Genomic DNA, 21,980 nt, shown 5'->3' with positions numbered 1-21,980 from the left:
TTTTCAGGCAAGAGTACTGGAGTGGGGTGCCATTGCCTTCTCGGAACAACGTCGCTCATGACATTACTTTTAAAACATTAACAGCTGTGTGATATTCCACTGCATATGTGCCATAATTTATTTAAACATATTCCTCCTTCAAAAAATATTTAGATTATTTCCAAATATTTGCTCTTATGACTAACTCTGCCATGAGCGATCTTATACATGTGATACAATTTTGACTTTACATTTAAAACGTTCACATCCCTGTCTCCTCCACAGACTCTGCAATATCAATACTGCGCCTACCTGTTACTTGAGTAGGTGCAATGACTTGGCTGGCGCTTGATGTTGAAGCTTCAGGAGCTACTTCCACAGGCATAGGAGGTGATGTTTTTTCAATCACTACTATATGAGGAGGGAGAGAATAAAAATGAAAATCAAAGGCTGTTATATGCATTGAGATCCCATTTCAAAATGTAAGCAAAATTTAGTCTAACAACATACCATGGTTAATTCTTGGATATTAAGAACAACTATAGTTCCCTAAAGGTCATAATATTAACCTATAGCCCTGCTTTCCACATTTAGTGACAATATCTAAGAGCAATTTGGAAGTCAATAAAAATGACCCTTCATCAAATGATGAACCCTCAATAATGTTCTAATAATATATACTACTCCTGACCACAGAAAATAGTGAAAGAAATTTATCATTATAACACTTATAATACAGCAGTCTCCCTTTATCCATGGAGCATATGTTCTAAGACCCCCAGTGGATGTCTCAAACTGCAGAGAGTATCAAATCCTAAATATACTGTGTTTTTCCTACACTAATGGGCAGGAGGCATATAGAACATGGGATACTGGACAAAAGGATGATTCACGTCCTGGGCAGGATGGAACAGGACGGCGCAAGATTTCATCATGCTACTCAGAACAATGCACAATTTAAAACGTATGAATTGTTTACTCCTGGAATTTTCCATTTAATATTTTTGGGCTGTAGCTGACCGCAGAAAGTAAAACCACGGATAAAGAAGGATCGACTGTACCATACTTACACTAACATTATATGAGGATATTAATACACACAAGTGTATTTCATATTTCACTCACTTAGGAATTCTCATGACTAAAACTTTAAAACCAGAGACACACAATAATCTTCATCTTACTCTCTTATTCAGAGTACTCTTACAAACAGCACAAATCAACACAGCTACCTGGAAACTGTGGATGCAGATGAATGGTTGAAATGCCTGGAGAGAGCTGGGGTTGACCAGGCTCAAGTTTGGTTTTCTCTTGATCCAATGAAGGTATTTCCTGGATGGTTGTATTAAAAGGGGGGAAAAAGAAAACTGAGAGTAGGAATTTTTAGTTTCTACATATTACTATTTTTATTTCATTAGTTCTTCTCTTAGGCAACAAATATCATAGGATATTACACAACTTGTGCAACTGTGTAAAAAAACTTTTTTAAACATACTATTGCTGCGCTACTATACTGAGCCCTTGAGTTTTCCTAGCAGTGCTGATCCACGCTCACACCCTCAACCCATTTCCCAGAGGCTCAAAGCAAAGGGTTTCTTAGACATTTTAAACAAATGCCTTGGCTCAGAGGCCCATGTTTGGTCTGGAACAAGGCAAAACTAATCCCAGAGAAGAACTAAAATAAGCCGTCACTGCATTCACATGTGGCTTCTGCCCAAATAAAATGACCCGCCACATCCTGCAGATTAAAAATGGATACAGGTATGTCACAAGAAAGAACACACGAGACACTGAAGTATGTTAAGTCTGCCAATTACTTTCCATCTCCACCTCTCAGAATGCTGGTAGTTGAACAGCAACAGAAAAATAGGGATTTGGAGGAGACCAGGGATTTCCCCGGAGAAGGCAATGGCACCTCACTCCAGCACTCTTGTCTGGAAAATCCCATGGATGGAGGAGCCTGGTAGGCTGCAGTCCATGGGGTCACTAAGAGTCGGGCACGACTGAAGTGACTTAGCAGCTTAGCAGGGATTTCCCCACATATCCTTTTACCCACTCTTATCTCCTGAACCACAGACTTGCACCTAGGACTCAGTTTCCAGTTACAGCTCCTGTCAGCATTCCTGCAGACTGAATATCAGGCTAGGTAAAGGTCTATGACCTTGCCCACAGCGGTGTGGGGCCAGAGCACTCACGCTACCACTCCTATAAAAGCATTCATCAGGTTATCCTACACACTCCTTCCCTCACTTTAATCACTGTCATCTTCCAGAAAACTCACTCCCCTGGCCTCTCCCTTTAATTCAGTTCAGTTCAGTTGCTCAGTCATGTCTGACTCTTTGTGACCCCATGGACTGCAGCATGCCAGGACTCCCTGTCTATCACCAAATTCCAGAGTCTACACAAACTCCTGTCCAATGAGTCGGTGATTCCATCTAACCATCTCATCCTCTGTTGTCCCCTTCTCCTCCCGCCTTCAATCTTTCCCAGCATCAGGGTCTTTTCCAATGAGTCAGCTCTTCACATCAGGTGGCCAAAGTATTGGAGTTTCAGCTTCAACATCAGTCCTTCCAATGAACACTCAGTTCTTTAGGATGGACTGGTTGGATCTCCTTGCAGTCCAAGGGACTCTCAAGAGTCTTCTCCAACACCATAGTTCAAAAGCATCAATTCTTCGGTGCTCAGCTTGCTTTATAGTCCAACTCTCACATCCATACATGACCACTGGAAAAACCAAAGCCTTGACTAGATGGACCTCTGTTGGCAAAGTAATGTCTCTGCTTTTGAATATGCCGTCTAGGTTGGTCATAACTCTCCTTCCAAGGAATAAGCGTCTTTTAATTTCATGGCTGCAGTCACCATCTGCAGTGATTTTGGAGCCCCAAAATTAGTCTGCCACTGTTTCCACTGTTTCCCCATCTATCTGCCATGAAGTGATGGGACCACATGCCATGATCTTTGCTTTCTGAATGTTGAGCTTTAAGCCAACTTTTTCACTCTCCTCTTTCACTTTTATCAAGAGGCTCTTTAGTTCTTCTTCACTTTCTACCATAAGCGTGGGGTCATCTGCATATCTGAGGTTATTGATAGTTCTCCTGACAATCTTGATTCCGGCTTGTGCTTCTTCCAACCCAGCGTTTCTCATGATGTACTCTGCATATAAATTAAATAAGCAGGGTGACAATATACAGCTTTGACGTACTCCTTTTCCTATTTGGAACCAGTCTGTTGTTCCATGTCCAGTTCTAACTTTTACTGGGTTGGCCAAAAAGTTCGTTCAAATTTTTCTGTAAGATGTTAAAGAAAAACCTTCTCTCCTAGCTTTCTTTACTTATCACCTTTTCTGCTCTTAATAAAATAGATATCCTGCCTGAGTATCTCAAAGACCCAATTTTGAAAGCATGAGTGCTTACAGGGTAACTCCATTTAGATATTCTACAAATCCCTCAAACCCATCCCTTCCTGAAAATATCCAGGCTCTGATTCCAACTTCTTCATCTCTGTGAATGCCACAGTCATTGATCTCTCCAGGTTTAAAGTCACTTTTCATTCCTCATTCCAAGCCCTGACTATTTCCACTATTCCTTATATTGGTTCATCTTTTTCCACATCCACAGCCCCCTACTACCTTCATCTGCACTCGCTCTCATTCTCAGTTCACTGTAGTCGTCTAATCGGCCTCTCAAGCTTCCTCTTCCCCACCTCAGTTAATCCTAGTGTGTTGCATCTTCTAGAAACACAGAGCACTTACTACTTTCCCCCTCACATTTCCCCTTCTTCTTAAGAATATAGACTAGCTTTCCTATTACCCATTGAAAGGTGATCCCAATCAGGCTCAACTACACCCCATCCCCTGCAGCCCAAGGTCAATGCTACCAAGGAGTGGACCATAACCAGGTGTCAATCAACTCCTGCAGCTTACAGACAGGATCCCAGACTTGTGCCCTCCCTCCCGCATTACCCAGGAGCGTGGGGCAGTGGACTTCCTTCTTCCTGGTCCATGCCACTTCTCCACTTGACAAGTGGGTCCAGCAGAGGAGGCCAGTATTTCCCCACTGATTATAACTGCAGTTTGGTATTCCAAGCCTTCCAAAGCACCTCCCAAGTTCTCTGAGTCTTTCCTGCTCCCCTCAATGACCTTGTGCTGTCCCCCCCCTCCACTGCACCTTTGTGCACATAATTTCTCATCAGTGGATCACCCTGCTTTTTCTTCACTGATCTTTAAGAACATGAGATCTCCACAGAAAGTCAAGACCACGAAGTCCACGGCTGCATTTTCCCCACTGCCTCCTCTCTGAACATACACAAGAAAAATTTCAGGCCCTCTTTCAGAGTCTTTATGAAAGTTTCACAAGCTCAACCATAAACAGAGGGGAAGAAAATCAGATAAGATGAGGTTGTCAGGGAGCTGGCTGGACCACTCATGTGCTAAAGGATTCCTCTCACTTATAAACCAGAACTAAATTCAAAATCAACAAAATTGCAAACTACCGTACGTCACTGATCTTTAGAGATGCTCTCCAAGAGCAGCAAATTACCCATGTAAAATATGCAAATCTCTTGTACTTCTTTTGGGGGTCAGTATAAAAACATTTTTCCTTACTGGCTGCTATCACTCTAAAATCATTCCTTCTTTTCTGGATTCTGTCAGCACTTTTAATGTTTGTGTTATTCTATCCCCATACTTATAAACCAAAGATTTTTAAAACCATTTATAATATTTTACAGAGGTCTATGTCCCCACCTAAAGCCTAATACTGCATTCTTATGAGAGAATGAACACTACACAAATGTGTAAACATACAATAATTACCTAATTTTCATGTTACCAATAAATCTTCAGACAAGGAACAATATTATATAAACAGGACAGAGCTTCAGCAAATGCCAACATTTTCTACTAACAAATCTCACAATTCGGTGTCCCATTTCATGGCCCCCCAAAATGAAAGATTAAAATTTCTCTAAAATTTTAAGGAAGCAATATCCCAGTACTTGATTATCAATTTCAAGGATAAGTTCTGCTCATACTCCAGTTTAAGTCAAACATGCATATCAAATTTTAGTTGAAGTGAGAAGTACATCATTCAGTATATAAATGAACTCTGAGAATAACACAATTACATAAACATGTCAGAACCTTTCTTTCCATCGATGTTCCAGGCCCTAAACCAACTCTCTGAATTTCACTTAACTCCCTGATTCCCATCAGGCCCATCATTTTCATCTCCCCAGATTTAAGTTCCATGACAACAAGCAGATTCATCTGATTTGGTCTCTACTATTTCCCTAATATTCAGCATAGTGCCAGTCATATAGCAGGCACTTAATAAATGTTTACTGAATGAATGGCTGTTATTCAATGTATTTCCTTAAGTGAAATGATGTATAATAGACATGTTACTCTATTTAAGTCTTAAAAAATCACACATAATCTAGAAGAGAATCACTATGAAGGTACAAAAGAAGACTTGCAAACAATGAATAAATTACCTTCTCAGGAGGTACAGTTGCCACTAAAACCAAAAAAAAAAAAAAAAGAAGGACATTAGTACAACTCAAGATAGTCTACTATATAATAGTTCAATTTTTAAAAAGTAACAAAAGTTCAGTCTCCAAAAGGATTAAGAATCAAACTAAATCAAGTGCAGAATTATAGTCAACTACCACTTTGGAGCATTTTACACATGGCTGACAGGGGAACACTGTATGTCATTCCTCAATTGCAGGAAATCAGGCAGTAGATGGGGTGGAGTTCTTTCCAACTCACTAACTATTAAAGTTACAGGAGGCACCACTTCCTGATACATTGTCTCATGCCTACTCACAATTTTGGAGCACTTCCCGTGCCTTAGAAAAGGAACATTTTCATTACAGTTATCCTTAACATAATAAACAATGTTTGAAATGCTTTCTGATATCAATGTTAAAAAAAAAATGCCCCTGTTTCAATAAGAGACCTAAGAAAGGGTGCTACATTCTTGGTGAACACTGATCTGTAATGAAGCCCTATGAGTGTTTTCAGAAAGATATTCTAACAAGATTACAAAAAAAAAAAAAATCAAATCACAAGCGAGCAAGATTCAATGAGCAATTAACATCACTATGTTGAACAAATCACAGATTACACAATCACCAACATTATTATAGGGTGGTGGTGGTAGTGATTATGCCTTTCCATTTTGAAACACTTCAAAAATCAGTTGTAGAATTAGTCCTCAAATCTTAGGTCAATAATCACAGGGATTCTGCTCATGAGTCAACATCTCCATAAACATGAGTATAAGATATGGTAGATGCATTACTCCTAAACGCAATCAGGGTACCAGATTGCTACCGCTGCTGCAACATTCTTGTGGTTAGAAAAAGTCAATAAACCTTCTGTCCTGTCTAATCCACCACCAAGAAACTCTTGAGGCAGAATCTGGACCACAGCCCATTTTCTCCCGCTTATGAAGAGGAGGAGGAAGTGCAAACACCTGGCCAACCGTCCAGGAATCAGCTGGCCAGCACTGTCTATCTTAGGCGAGGTCCTACCTTATCTGCCTAACCAAGGAGAAGTGCAGCAAGTCAAAGAGTGGGCTTAACTGGGCTACAACACATGAAGGTTCAGAGCCCTGAAGAGAGACCTCTCTTCCTTGCCACGCTCCCAATGCCTCATCTAACTTGAGTCCCTTCTCTCCTCACAAAATCCATAAATGCACACCCTGAGTTCCCATCCAGGATCCAAGTGTGAAAGACCAACAGAAGCTTTATTAAAGCCAATACCTATCCCACACAAACTTAAGATTTTTGTTCATCCTATCTGGGGTGAGCACTTGTGTGGTGAAAAAGATATTCAAAGTATTGGACATGCTGGCTTCTATGAAGAGACAAAGATAAACAGTCCTTTCTGAAACGGAACCAATTGTCTCTAGTCTCCTTCTGGAGAAGAAGGCCTTAACCACCTCCTGGGAAAGATGTGTTCTCGGTTCTATCACATACTCTTTGTATGACATTTGCAAGTCAGTTGCTCTATGTCTCCAGTTCTCAAAATGCAAATCAAAGGACTTCACTAGGTGAACTCTCTCCAAAATCCCTTTCAAGGACCCTATCTTCCTTCATTTTGCTGCCCATTATCCCTGACTTCCCTTCTATTTCATGGAAGCTCAGTTGATGCTTCAAGCCTGTGGATTCCACTTTTTAAAGTAAACATATATTTATTAAACAGCTCTCTAGATACAGAAGCGAGTTCTGGCTATTCCCTGAAAAATCTAAAGCACTATCGAGGAGTAAACAGCAAGAAAAAGTAGCCCCCAAACAAAAGACAATGTCATTAGATTATCATGGCATACTGTCACAATTGTTCTGGAGCAGTGGGTCTCAATCAGGGGTAATTGTTCCCCCAGGGGACATTTAGTGATACTTGGACATCTTTTTGGTTGTAACAACCAGGAGGGGGAGGGTGCTACTGGCGGTAGAGGTTAGAAGTCAGGGATGTTGCTAAACATCCTGTAATGCCCAGAAGAGCCCCTCATATCAAAGAATTATCCACCCCAAAGTGTCAGTAGTGCCGAGGCTGAAGGCCCTACTGTAGAAGTTACATACGGGGAAATCAAAGACACACAAGATAGACAACTAGCTCCACGATCCACTTCCACTCTCACCTTCTGGCTCCACCGCTCCTGGCCCCTGTTCCCGGGAGAAGGTCAGGGCCTCCACTGCTTCTTCCTTGGCTGGGAGAGGTGGAGGATGAGTACTTTTAGCAACAGGTTGAGTGTTCTTTGGCTTGACAAATACAGGTCCTTTACCTACATGGTGATGGATTGGCCTGCGTCTATGAACGCCAGAAACCGTATAACCCATTCCACCAGGACAGATTTCCTTAAAAGCAGCTAGATTTGGGATGGGAAAATATTCCTTTTAAAAATCTAAAAGTGCAAACTTATACAGAGGAAAACAGCATGATGAATATTGCTTAATAAATCATCACTAATTTATAGCTACATTTAAAAACTTAAAGAACAGATGCAAAATGCTCGAATTTCTCTCAAACTTGCATATTTACAGGAAAAAACTCAATTCTTCTAGTTAACATTTCTCCATCTGTTAATTCCTTATCTTACACAATCAGAATCTTATATATAGAGAGAGCACATATTCTATATATCAAATTATATATATTAGCAACAAATTAAGAGATAGTATACATATATTTTATATTTAATATTCTTTATCACACTATGTATTACACATAAAATATATGTAATACATGCGATTTTTAGGTACAGAACATACTATATAGATTATATATATATATCTCAGAGGAGGGTATAACATCAGTAGAAATCAGACTTTTCACTCTTGCTTTGGTCTAATTTCATTAACTGTTAACCGGGAACTCAGTAACATCTAAATTAAATGACTAGCAAGAAGGTTAAAAAAGAAAAAGCAGTCACTATTGAGTGAAATGAGGTGTTGAAATCATCCTAATTTGATTCCCATTGAAGAAACCAAAGATGAGGAAACCAGGGTGGGGAGTATCAGCTGATATGCAGAGGTTGGTTAAGAAGAATTGAAAAGGGCAAGTGGTTTTGAAGAAATATTCTCAGGATGGTGAAAACGAAGCCAGTCAAAGACACATATTAAAAGGATGACAGGTAGAAATGAAGGGAAAAACATCAAGTTAGAATGTAGTTATTTTCAAGGGGAGGGGTGACAAGTGAGCAAAAGCCAGACCACAACCAACTGGTCAAATTATTGTGAGGACAAGGAGATATTCTGCATCCTTAACTGCTATTCCTGCCAGGAAAGTGGTTTTGTACACTTAAAAAATATCAGCCGGGCACATGTGATTTCCTAACCTTCATTGCATAATCACCAGGAATAAGTCAAGGGGGAAGACAAGGGAGGCAAGGCCATGTGTGGCCTGAGGAGGAAAAATCCACCTCATCTCTTTGGTGTTGGTATTGGAGGCAAGTTACCAAATGCAGACAGCAAGGGGCTTACAGTCAACTCCTTCATTTCTACCTTTAAAACTGAAAGTAAAATAAGTCACTTTTCACTTCCACTGAACAAGAGATCTCCTATGAATGTTCTGGACCTAAAATTAGTTCTCAGTAAAAATAAAACTCTAAAATACTCCTTAAAGCATGCTAAAATACTGTTTTTCTAAGGATCACACATTAAATGGTAGAAGCTCATTTTTACGTTCAACTATGAAACACAATTTTCATGTGAAAGAACAGAAGTTTCTAGAAAAAGTTTTTCTATCAAATACTTGAGGTATATGAAATAACTAAACATTACTTTCGTGAAAATCATCTTATAATAAAAAACTGGTTAAGTATCCAAATTTTATTTTTAATATTATTTTCAAACTTAGTGACTCTACTTTATGGGAAAATCTTCCTGTGTTACATTCCCTTTCTTGATTTATGCTTCACGTAAGGGCTACAAAAGCTATCAAAATGGAACTTAAAGAGAAATGGGTCTATGAATTATCAAGATCATTAATTTCACTGATTATTACTTTTTAATACTGAGCAGATCAGACTCCTCAGGAGGCTACTAGGGCCTTCTGGAAATCTCTCAAGTCACACAGTATACCAAAACATCATCAACATTATACTATCTCTGCCTCACCAGTTCTTTCTGATCCTAGGCAACAACCAAAGTGGCTTATGATAATTACATTTATATTTAACACTTGTCTGCAACAGTGCAAGTTATAAGCATAAGACATTAAATGTCTCTGTGAGAGTGAACGCACTTCCATAGATGGAAACCACCTTATCAAACAAGAAATCAAGTAGACGTCTTATGCCCACCTCATGTCAGTGAAATAGGTACACCACTCTATATATATATATAATATTATGCCCAGTATTTGCAGGTATGTTTCTTTCTCTTCCATTTAACTCTACTTGATCCTGCACGAGAAGTTGGTGATGCCTTGAGATACGTAAGGCACTTAGATAAATTTATGCTTTCAGAGCATTAGGCAATTATGTACTCAGCTGAAGGATAAAGAATCATCACTTCTTATATTCAGTTCCCATCCAGAAGTTCATAGGAGGACCTGCCCTTGAGTTATGAATTTTCATAGCATAAATTCAATTGTGAATATCATTTTCTCCATTTCCACCTGGAGAAATCAAGCATGATGTTCTTGATAGAACCTGACAGGCACCCATTCAATACATGAGTTAAAAGAGTTAACCTACATCAGGTCTAGTGACCATGCAGGCAGTGAACAGCCACTCATCAGAAAAGTGCAAGCCCCACACGGCCTTCCGGTGTCTCCGCACTTTTAAACAGCAGAAACTAGGGACAGCAACTAGGGATAAAAAGCAATGGCTTTTCTTAACATCCAAAAGGAAGTCTAATGTTACACACAAATGGGAAAAGCTCTTTGCATGTAATTTTTTCCACTGATTCAACCTCGTACATTCATGGTCTGTTCAAAAGGATAAAAACACATTGTATTACTAATAAGTGATTTAAAGTCAGAAACCACAAAGAACCCATGCTGTCCAAATCATCCTGTGTGGCCGGGAATGAATAAGCACATCCCGGGGCACGTCTTACCTGTGCCTGGAAGGGGACATTTCTCACAGTGTGGGCCCCAGGCCTTGCCCACACTACAACAGCAGAGCTGCTTGGTGAGGTGCACAGACAGAGGGTGCATACACTGCCTTCCGGAACTGACAAGTCGGTAACACGGCCCTTTCTCTTCCGAGATCACAGGGGTGTCCGCTGAAGCAGAGAGATAAGGCCTGATGTCACCCAAGAAATGACAAAAACCAGTTCGACATTTCACATAAATACTAAAAGGACCCTTAAAGTTTGTATTAGAAGCCATGCTGCTGCTGCTGCTAAGTCGCTTCAATCGTGTCTGACTCTGTGCGACCCCATAGACAGCAGCCCGCCAGGCTCCCGCATCCCTGGGATTCTCCAGGCAAGAGTACTGGAGTGGGTTGCCATGTCCTTCTCCAATGCCTGAAAGTGAAAAGTGAAAGTGAAGTCGCTCAGTCGTGTCCGACTCTTAGCGACCCCATGGACTGCAGCCTACCAGGCTCCTCCATCCATGGGATTTTCCAGGCAAGAGTACTGGAGTGGGGTGCCATTGCCTTCTCCGATTAGAAGCCATACTTCAAGATAAATCTATCTAGATGTAGGGCATTACCCTACCTGATTTAGGGTCAGCTGACCTATTGAGTCTTAGGAGTCAGGATATCAAACGTCCCTGTCGTTGTCTGGCTCCTTCTTCCATTTTAGCTAGTGTTAAAAATCAGGTATATGATCCTTTAATTAGAACTTAAAATTTAAAAATATCAGTTATGTGTGCATGAATGAAAATAAATCATTGCAACCAAAATAAACCTGACTAAATAAATCTAACTGTCAAAATTACGATTTCATTTGCTGTTTTGTAATTAGCCATAACAGAGTTTATTTTGGGCTTCCCTGGTAGCTCAGCTGGTAAAGAATCCACCTGTAGTGCAGGAGGCCTGGGTTCAATCCCTGGGTTGGGAAGATCCCCTGGAGAAGGGAACAGCTACCCATTCCAGTATTCTGGCCTGTGGAATTCCAAGGACTGTATAGTCCATGGGGTTGCAAAGAGTCAGACACGACTAAGCGACTTTTATACACACACAGAGGTTATTTTAGGATAGCATCTATTGAATAGCCAAGTACCATGGAAAATAAGGAGTTGAACATAATTGATACAAGTCAACTGTTACTCTTCTCACTTGCAGGACAGTGAGAGCCTACAGGGCCTCATCCAGTCTCATTCTAGACCAGCGACCAGAAATCAGAGGCCGAGAGCAGCTTCTGACTGGCACTGCCACACAAGGCCCCCTGTCCAGCCAGAAAGCACGCCAGAGAAGGAACAAATGACATCCTCACACCTCAGAAAACATCTTAAAAAGCACATCAGCCCATATCCATCCAACATCTAAGTCCTAATTTGGATTCTTCTATAAATGTAGATGAGACTTCATTAAATGTAACAGCTATGGGGCAAATGAGGTGAATATGAGAGAGAAAGACACATCCCTGTCTTCACAAAGATCACTTTCTAAAGTAAATGTGAATGGAGAATGTTTTTACAGGGCCAATTCCAGGCCAAGTCAACACTGTTGTATACACCAAGCTTGATGGTCACCTCTCAGTTCTTTCTGCTACATAAAGATGAGCTCTTCTCTATTGCACTATTGGCCAAATGAGGTTTTCCCAATTTGCCTTTCCCTTACCCAATTGCTCTAGCACTTGGAGCTTCCAAATCAACTTCCCTTTTCCCTCAAAGTTGTATATTCATTCTCACAAAAGGACTGACATCTCTGCTACAAGAAACAACCTCACTCTATGAAGGTACTACAGCACAGTGAAGAGAGCAAGGGTTTTGAGAGCCAGACAGACCTGGGTTCACATAGTAGGTCTACCACTTGCCAGCAGCATAACCCAGGAAAGTGACTTTGACTAACTGCAATGGTTTGTGTGTGCCAAATTGACTGGGCCATGGTAACCCAGATATCGGGTCAAAGACAGGTCTCAATGTTGATGTGAAAGTATTCTGCATATGAGATTAACATTTAAGTCAATAGATTTTGAATCAAGCGGATGACTCTAGAATGTGGGGTGTCCTTATCCAAGCAGTTGAAGTCCTTAGGAGAAAAGACTGATCTCCTCAGAGTTAGAAGACATTTTGCCAGCAGATGACCTTCAAACTCTGGCTGCAACATTCATCCTTCCCTGGGACTCCACTTCCCTGCCAGCCTACACTGACTGAACTGAACTTACTCCTTGGAAGGAAAGTTATGACCAACCTAGACAGCATATTAAAAAGCAGAGACAAAACTTTGTCAACAAAGGTCTGTCAAGTCAAGGCTATGGTTTTTCCAGTGGTCATGTATGGATGTGAGAGTTGGACTATAAAGAAAGCTGAGTGCTGAAGAATTGATGCTTTTGAACTGTGGTGTTGGAGAAGACTCTTGCGAGTCCCCTGGACTGCAAGGAGATCCAATCAGTCCATCCTAAAGGAGATCAGTCCTGGGTGTTAATTGGAAGGACTGACGTTGAAGCTGAGACTCCAATACTTTGGCCACCTGATGCAAAGAGGTGACTCATTTGAAAAGGCCCTGATGCTGGGAAAGATTGAGAGCAGGAGGATAAGGGGATGACAGAGGATGAGATGGTTGGATGGCATCACCAACTCAATGGACATGAGTTTGGGTAGACTCTGGGAGTTGGTGATGGACAGGGAGGCCTGGCGTGCTGTGGTTCATGGGGTCGCAGAGAGTCAGACATGGCTGAGCGACTGAACTTCCACAATCATGTGAGCCAATTCCTTCAAAATCCCTTCCCATCCACCCACCCTGCTGGCTCCATACCTCTGGAGAGAATGTTAATACAGCAGCTGAGCTTCAACAACCCCCTGACTTATAAGTAACAAGTTCAATGTATAGACTAGCTTTATCATATGCTAAACATTTGGTTCAGAGTAGACTCAAAACACATGTCAGCCTCCCTTATTAATAAAACCAGGTATCTCCATCCTCTTAAGGGCATTTGAACACATCTTGATCACTATTTAGTCACAGAATTTCAACCAACCAAAAATATTTGGAAAGAAAGATATGAGTGAACAGGAAGATGGGAGCAGTGGACTGAGGGGAGCCGAGGACACCTTCCTAAGCCTTCAAAACTTAGCTCCTCTAGTAAAGCCAAGTTTGCCCAAAACTACTCAAAATGTGGTAAAAGGGAGACGTTTAAGTCTTTTCTCTTCCTTTTCCTACTCACTTTCTGGAGTCTGTGCCAGTCAGCTGTGAAAAATCAAAGGTCACAGAAGTAAAACAAAATGTAAGAGAATAATGATTACCTCCAAATGGATAGTAAATTTCTGAAATGAATGACCATCACTTATACAGCACATATATGTGTGTGTGTCTGTCTGTTTCTATAAGTAGGTTGTATAATCTTAAAAACATATACATAGTTCTAATATAGTCAGCTCACTGAGGATTTTGCTCCAAAATTTCTCCTCCAAAGTGTTTGGAATTCACAACACATATTTCCATAGAAACAGTGTCAGGTCGACTCACAAGAGCCTATTTTACACACGTGCTATGTGCTTAGTCACCCAGTCATGTTTGACTTTTTGCAACCCGATGGACTATAGCCCGCCAGGCTCCTCTGTCCATGGGATTCTCCAGGCAAGAATACCGGAGTGGATAGCCTTTCCCTTTCCCAGGGGATCTTCCCGACCCAGGGATTGAACCCTGGGTCTCCTGCATTGCAGCTGGATTCTTTTTTACCCTCTGAGCCAACAGAGAAGCCATTTCACATGTGGCAGGGCTTAATGATAACACTGATAGCATTAAGTTCTAGATCCCAAGAACAAGGGCCATTTAAAGCAGAGCAGAGTTTCTCCAAACCCTGGACACTGGGAAATGGTGACACTGGCCGCTTGCACTGACTTATCCATGTTCACTCCCTGTGTCCACTCAACGGCATATCCAGGGCGGTGACACTATCTCAGGTACCATTCCCCTTATGCTCACCCTGGTCTCCTAGCCAAGGCCTCTACTTTGAAGTAGCACATTGGGCCTGCTGCCCAAACTCCCAACCAGCAATTCAGTTTCCAAGGGATTAGTATGTATACTGGTGTGTAAGTGAATGATAAGAGATGGCTGGTTCATTCAAGCGAGCCTCTAGCTGAGACTCCCAGGCACGGCATACACAAGTAAGTAAACTTTCAGGCATTTTATCCTATGAAGAATAGCTAATTCCTAGGTATCTTCTCCTGAAAGGTCTCTTTTATAGGTTTTTGTTCTTCCCTCATTTCCTAGCACCAAGATTTTCTATAAGTGCTGGGGTACTGGCGTTCTTTTTCCACAACAGCTTCCAAAGCACTTCAAGTTAGGGGGCGGTCTTTAAGGGAATACGAATCATTGGCTTCCAAAGTCATCAAAACTCAACTGCTGTACTTATTTTTATAAAGATTTTTTTTAACTAATCATTTTGAGGTGTTCTAAATGTACTTCATTTTTTATTAAAAAATTCTATTTACACTTAAAACTCAACTGTTGGTGTGTTGGAACATCAGACCATGTTGCAACCAAACATTTTGCCTCATCCCAAGTGCACACAAGCTACTGACTAATAAAAAATCTGCTCCTTTGAAGATGGAAGAAAACCCAGGAGGAAGCCAGTGAAAAGCCTTGGGTTACATACCTAAATTTTACTGATGTTCCTATGATTCAAATTTTCAAAAGTATTAATATATGCCTCCCTCAGATTTCTAATAGGATGTGATATTTAAAATGGCCTCTATTGTAATACCTAAGTCATCTGTTAGTCTTTTATCATTTTAAATGACTTAGTGGCAATTTCACTTATTACATTAAACACTTCTATAAACCCAGGAACAATACACTACCTAGAATGATGCAACACTGGTGTTTCTATTGTCTGAGTACTCTCTTTAATCATAGATGGGAAGCCTGGTTGTAAAGGATAATTCATTAATGTTAGTATACTACATTTATTATTTAAAATATGATAAACAGGATTAAACATTCTATTGCATCATAAGGATTTACACTATACTCAAAAAAAAATAAAATAAAATGCGTATTTCCCAAAGATTGCTAAAGGACTGGTGGAAATGGGAAAGAACACTGAGGAGGGATTACAAAGCATGCTGATGGGTTCATATATGTCAGTCAGTCAGTTCAGTCGCTCAGTCGTGTCCCACTCTTTGCGACCCCACAGATTGCAGCACACCAGGCCTCTCTGTCCATCACCATCTCCTAGAGTAAACTCAAACTCACATCCATTGAGTCAGTGACGCCATCCAACCATCTCATCCTCTGTCATCCCCTTCTCATCTCGTCTTCACTCTTTCCCAGCATCAGGGTCTTTCCAAATAAGTCAGTTCTTCGCGTCAGGTGGCCAAAGTATTGAAACAGGAATTTCAGCTTCAGCATCAGTCTTTCCAGTGAACATTCAGGACTGATTTCCTTTAGGATGGACTGGTTGGATCTCTCTGCAGTCCAAGGGACTCTCAAGAGTCTTCTCCAACACTACAATTCAAAAGCATCAATTCTTCTGCACTCAGCTTTCTTTATAGTCCAACTCTCACATCCATACGTGACTACTGGAAAAACCATAGCCTTGACTAGACGGATCTTTGTTGGCAAAGTAATGTCTCTGCTTTTGAATATGCTGTCTAGGTTAGTCTTTACTTTCTTCCAAGGAGCAAACATCTTTTTATTTCATGGCTGCAATCACCATCTGCAGTGATTGGAGCCCCCCAAAATAAAGTCTGTCACTGTTTCCACTGTTTCCCCATCTATTTGCCATGAAGTGATGGGACCACATGCCATGATCTTCATTTTCTAAATGCTGAGTTTTAAGCCAACTTTTTCACTCTTCTCCTTCACTTTCATCAAGAGGCTTTTTAGTTCCTCTTCACTTTCTGCCATAAGGGTGGTGTCATCTGCATATCTGAGGTTATTGATAATTCTCCTGCCAATCTTGATTCCAGCTTGTGCTTCTTCCAGCCCAGTGTTTCTCATGATGTACTCTGCATAGAAGTTAAATAAGCAGGGTGACAATATACAGCCTTGATGTACTCCTTTTCCTATTTGGAACCAGTCTGTTGTTCCACGTCCAGTTCTAACTATTGCTTCCTGACCTGCATACAGGTTTCTCAAGAGGCAAGTCAGGTGGTCTGGTATTCCCATCTCTTTCAGAATTTTCCACAGTTTATTGTGATCCACACAGTCAAAGGCTTTGGCATAGTCAATCAAGCAGAAATAGATCTTTTTCTGAAACTCTCTTGCTTTTTTTGGTTAGTATTCTGTGATTGTGGTTTTCAGTTGTCTGCCCTCTGATGGAGAAGGATAAGAGGCTTATGAAAGCTTCCTGAGGAGATAGACTGAGGGGGATACTGGGTCTTGTTCTGATGGGTGGGGCCAGGCTCAGTAAATCCTTAATCCATTTTTCTGTTGCTGGGTGGAACTCTGTTTCCTCCCTGCTATTTACCTGGGGCCAAACTATGGTGGAGGTAATGAAGATAATGGTGACCTCCCTCAAAAGATGAAATGCATGTACTGTTACAGTCTATGCTCCCAACCCTGCAGCAGGCCACCACTGACCCATGACTTCACCAGAGACTCCCAGACACCCACAGGCAAGTCTCCTGTGGGGTCACTCTTCCTTTCCCCTGGGTCCTGGTGCATAAGGTTCTGTTGTGCCCTCCAAGAGTCTATTTCCCAGTCCTATGTAAGTTCTGGCAGCTCTATGGTGGGGTTAATGGCGACCTCCTCCAAGAGGACTTATGCCATACCCACACGCAGAGCCCTTGTCCCTGCAGCAGACTGCTGCCAACCCATACTTCCACAGGAAACACTAAACACAGTTCATATATGTAGGAAATCTTAAATATGGGTTTTGCAGATTCTATTTTTTTGCAGGGCATGTTGCTAAGACTAGGGTACACAGATTCAGGTACTCTGTATAGAGGGGAAAACATTTCAGAAGCATAAATCCTACCGCAAATACCACAATCAGTCAAGTCAAGAAAACAAGTCTTTTGCTCTTGGCAACAGACATGGGAAAAATCTTCCAAAGTAATAAACATACAGCTCTAAACCCAAGTGTAGTATTGAATCATCACCATATATTCAATGCTGATGGTGATTCCATTACAAACCACAGTAAGAAGGTATGACACTATGGTTCTCACAGCTAAGCTCCCCAATTATACATTAAACAACTTATGAGTTAATTATAGGGTTGTACAACCAACTCTGTGACACTCTCAAAGGCATGCTGCTCTGATCAATTCAAACATTATTTAACAGACATAAATGCATCTGGTACTTGGAAGAAGCTGAAAACTAGAACAGACTGAGAAGATAGCTAGTCTCTCCTAGTTCGTTTTTACTCCTCCCCCATCCCAACCACCCAGTATCCTTACTCACTTCTTGGAGGAAATTCCACATCAGACTTTCATGTCTTTAAAGCTTAGGGTCCCAGTGGAATGAGTGTTGGGATGCAGGTGTGGGAATCAGGTAACACTGTTAGGAGGAGCCCAACAGATGACTTACTAAGGAAGTAAGAGCCACTGGGTAAGAGCCTTTTCAGGAAATGGGCTATTAAAAATCAATTCTGGGAGAATAAAATTTTTAAAAATGACCCTGAGGCCACTGCAGAATCAGACTAGCTATTACACAGTGAGACTAAATAGTGGCTCCACTTGAATATATGATTTGCTCCTATCAATTTAGACTAGTTTCCTCTTCCTGATTAAAGGCTCAGCTAGTGGTGTGAGACAGAGTTTCAAATTTGGGCTCTACCACTTATAGGCTGTGTTACTTTTGGAAAGATCCTTACCCTCTCTGTGCCTCAATCTTTTCATTTCCCAAATAGGAAGAACAACAATACAAGCCTCCCAGAGATCCTGTAACTATGATATTTGGTAATCCATACAAAGTACTCATCACAGTGCCTGGCACTTGGTAAGTACACAGTGAAGATTCCTACACTAGTGTCACAGTTTGAGTTGTTACTGCTTTTATCTGGGAGCAAACACGGGCACAGATCTGTGTAATCTTAAGGCCGTGATGCTATGTGGTCACTAAGTGAGGAAAACTAGGGGTCTAAGCTGAGATAGCCACAGCAGAAGCTGGAGGAAAGGAAAAAGCATAAAACAGATTATGAAGATTTAATGACTTTCTTGAAGACCAAAGGAGATGAGAGAGTCAGGGGTGACAAAGAGGCTCCCAGTCTCACTTCTAGGGAAGAATAATCTTACCATGGACAAAACCACCAGGTCAGGAAAGAAAGCCCATTTTGCTCTCTCTGCCAGAGAGATCTTGTTGGTCATTTACCCAATCAGTTTTACAAAAACGCATCTAGAACTATGAGATCCAATTCATTAGCCCCTGCCCACATACTGCTCCTTTGATAAAATTTAAATGAGATACTGCTCAGTGTTATGTGGCAGCCTGTGAATGGGAGAAGAGTTTAGATGAGAATGGATACATGTATATATGTATGGCTGAGTCCCTTCGCTGTTGACCTGAAACTATCACAACATTGTTAATTAGCTATACTCCGATATAAAATAAAAAGTTAAAAAAACTGAAGACAGATACAATTAAAAATTCAATCTCTTTGGCATACCAGCCACCTATGACTAGCATCTGTCACCTCAGACAAGGCAGATATGGAACATTTCCATCATCACAGAAAGTTCTATTGGATAGCACTGATTTAGCCCAAAAGTCAGAAATCTTTCCCTGTGAAAGACAAGACAAACTTTTTAGGCTCTGTGGTCCATATGGTCTCTATTGCAACTTCTCAGCTCTGCCAACGGCTATTTCACAGCCGTGGATAGTATGTAAATGAATGGACAGGATGTGTTTCAATAAAACTATTTACAATTACAGACAATGGGGCATATTTGGCTCATGGGCTGTTATTTGCCAATTCCTGATCTAGAACCCTAAATTAAAGGCACAAAACCCAATTCTATAATCTCAAATGTCAAGGATGAGCTACATGATCTTGAAAAGTTACTTAAACTCTCCTGGCTTCAGTTTCCTATTGTGTGAAATAATTCTTATCTCTTCAAGGAAGCTGAAGAAACTAAAAAGAAACAGTGTTCATGAATATAACTGGCTTTTTGAAGGTATATGTTCGACATCTCGTGATTTCTGGAGTTAGGGTAGGAGCCCATCTTCTCTCTAACCCTTTATACTGGCCAAGGATATAACGGAACAGCAAACATGCAGGCTCAGAATTCAGATGCTAAAGAGTCTACCTGTGATGCAGGAGACCAGGGTTCGATCCTTGGGTCAGGAAGATCCCCTGGAGAAAGAAATGGCAACCCACTCCAGTATTCTTGCCTGGAGAATTCTATGGACAGAGGAGTCTGGCAGGATACAGTCCATGGGGTCGCAAACAGTCAGACACAACTGGGTGATTTTCATTCACTTTGAACCTGTGGGTACACCCTTCCCAGCATTCATCCTAAGAGGTCTCAAGTGTCTGAAGAAAATTAATTGCCATTTAAAAAGTCATAAAGCTTCCCTACTCACTCTTCACAGGTTATTACACTTTTCTTGGATGTGCTCTGAGAGATCTTGGGTTTCAGCCTTCCCCACAGATAGGTGAAGCAGGTCTAGAGAATGCTATTGCAGCAGAGCCCTGATCCACAGATGCAGAGGTCGGAGGCGGCCAAGGCCAGACCCCTCCTACCTTCCTCTTCCAGCTTGGCTATGTCAAGCACAGGGAGCGGGCAAGGAGAGAAAGTGAAGTGGTTGCAACCTTTGGCTGAAGTCAAGGAATTCTGAGGGTGTTCACCTCAGTGTATTCGAGAACAGGGAGAGCTTCCCACTGCTCTTCAGCCACTGCCAAGTCCGTTTCTTTGAGTTCACAGAGTCAGCCACACCTTTTATGGCCTGGATATGCCCTAAATTCATGCTGCCTGAGCAAAAGCGGCCAGTCACCTCCATCTGCTTCCACCATCTATCCAAGGCTGTTTTTCTGTCTTGCAAGAGCATTTATTTCAAAGGATAAATAGCTCTGCCCAGTGCCCTTGTGCATCAGTGTGCATGTGTGGCCCCCAGCCTCCTCCTACTATTTCCTCCATGACTCTCAAAGGTACCACCATCCTGCCAGTATTTTTCACCCCTGTATTTGAAATATCTCACTCCAGTATTCTTGCCTGGAGAATCCCATGGTCAGAGGAGCCTGGTGGGCTACAGTCCATGGGGTCACAAAGAGTTGGACACGGCTGAGCAACTAATACACATACACGTTGTTAAGTATCACCTTCTCCCCTCCTTCTTTCTCAAGACATTCTTTCTCTTCGGACTTCCCCCATCAACTTGTTCAAAGTATAGTTCACCCACAAATCGGACTAGATTGAACCAAGTCACAAATTCTAAAGGACTCTACATATTTCTGTGATATTACATGTGGTAAATTCAGAGGAAAAAGAAATAAATCTGCCCACTCAACGCTGGTAAGAGCCCAAGTTTTAACTTCAAACTCTAAACTGGAACACTTAACTAGCAACATACATCTCCTAATACTTATCATTTCAGCTGTTGTAGCTGAACCATAAAATTGAATTATTTATTTTTCAAATATGAGCGGATGGCTGTTTAATATGTTCAGTATTATCTGGCCAATGACAAGGAAAATAAATGCTAAGGAAATGTGTAAGTGTTTCAAAATCTCATTGGCAGGTTCCTGCAATCTCATTAAAACCTGGATGTCTGCCCTTAGCTCTAGACATCAGATCTAGTCAAATAAAACACTTTGTGACCAGTCCTCCAAGTTTACCTAATCTACAACGTTCAACATAGCCATTTTAACCAGACTACAAATCAATTTAACGGGAAAACAATATTCACAACTCTATACCCAAACTCTAAAAATCTTTTATGCTTAAATTATAAAAATATATTTATAATACTTACTCATGTAATTCCAGTCAGCCAGAAATTATCCCTAAATTATCTGGATATTTTCAACGATGTTTTTTGGCATGAAATTTCCAAATCCTTGCATCAATTTGCAAATGTACCGTGTATGCAAGTGTAATTTTACAGTCTGATTTCTCCACCCATCAAAAAAGCCCTATAATTAGCAGGTGTCTGTCTGCTGTGTGATCAGAACTGTCCGTGAAAGGACATGGAGGAAAGAATTTATGTGCAAAATTTCCTAATCTGCATTTGACAGGTTTTAAAGGAAAATAATAGTAATTAGTAACAATGTTCCAAAACCCTCAATAAACTCATCTAAAAGTAATGAATGAAGTTGTCATTTTATTTTACTATATCTGTCTTTACTTCACCATGTCTATCCATCAGCTTAGGGCACAGAGTTAAGAGATGCACAGTTAAAAACAAATGATAGTACCTTCATGAAAAAAACATGTCTTGAAGACACAGCAAATTTAAAACTGGGGATCAGAAAGATACCAAATAACAAAT

General features: G+C 41.0%; 1 protein-coding gene across 1 annotated transcript in view; it reads right to left on the bottom strand.

Moving 5' to 3' along the window:
* Positions 1–21,980, bottom strand: part of LTBP1 (latent transforming growth factor beta binding protein 1) — a 456,857-nt gene that overhangs the window by 144,065 nt on the left and 290,812 nt on the right. The window contains exons 11-15 of the mRNA XM_052648703.1: positions 10,549–10,716; positions 7,626–7,853; positions 5,473–5,495; positions 1,212–1,311; positions 292–390 (exon numbers count right to left, since the gene is read on the bottom strand). Of these exons, the coding sequence (XP_052504663.1) occupies positions 292–390; positions 1,212–1,311; positions 5,473–5,495; positions 7,626–7,853; positions 10,549–10,716 (618 nt within the window). The remainder of the gene's footprint in view (positions 1–291; positions 391–1,211; positions 1,312–5,472; positions 5,496–7,625; positions 7,854–10,548; positions 10,717–21,980) is intronic.

Source organism: Budorcas taxicolor, chromosome 11, assembly GCF_023091745.1.
Source record: "Budorcas taxicolor isolate Tak-1 chromosome 11, Takin1.1, whole genome shotgun sequence".
NCBI classification, from domain to species: domain Eukaryota; kingdom Metazoa; phylum Chordata; class Mammalia; order Artiodactyla; family Bovidae; genus Budorcas; species Budorcas taxicolor.
Note: the sequence above shows the minus strand (reverse complement) of the source record. Positions and strands in the feature narration are given on the sequence as shown.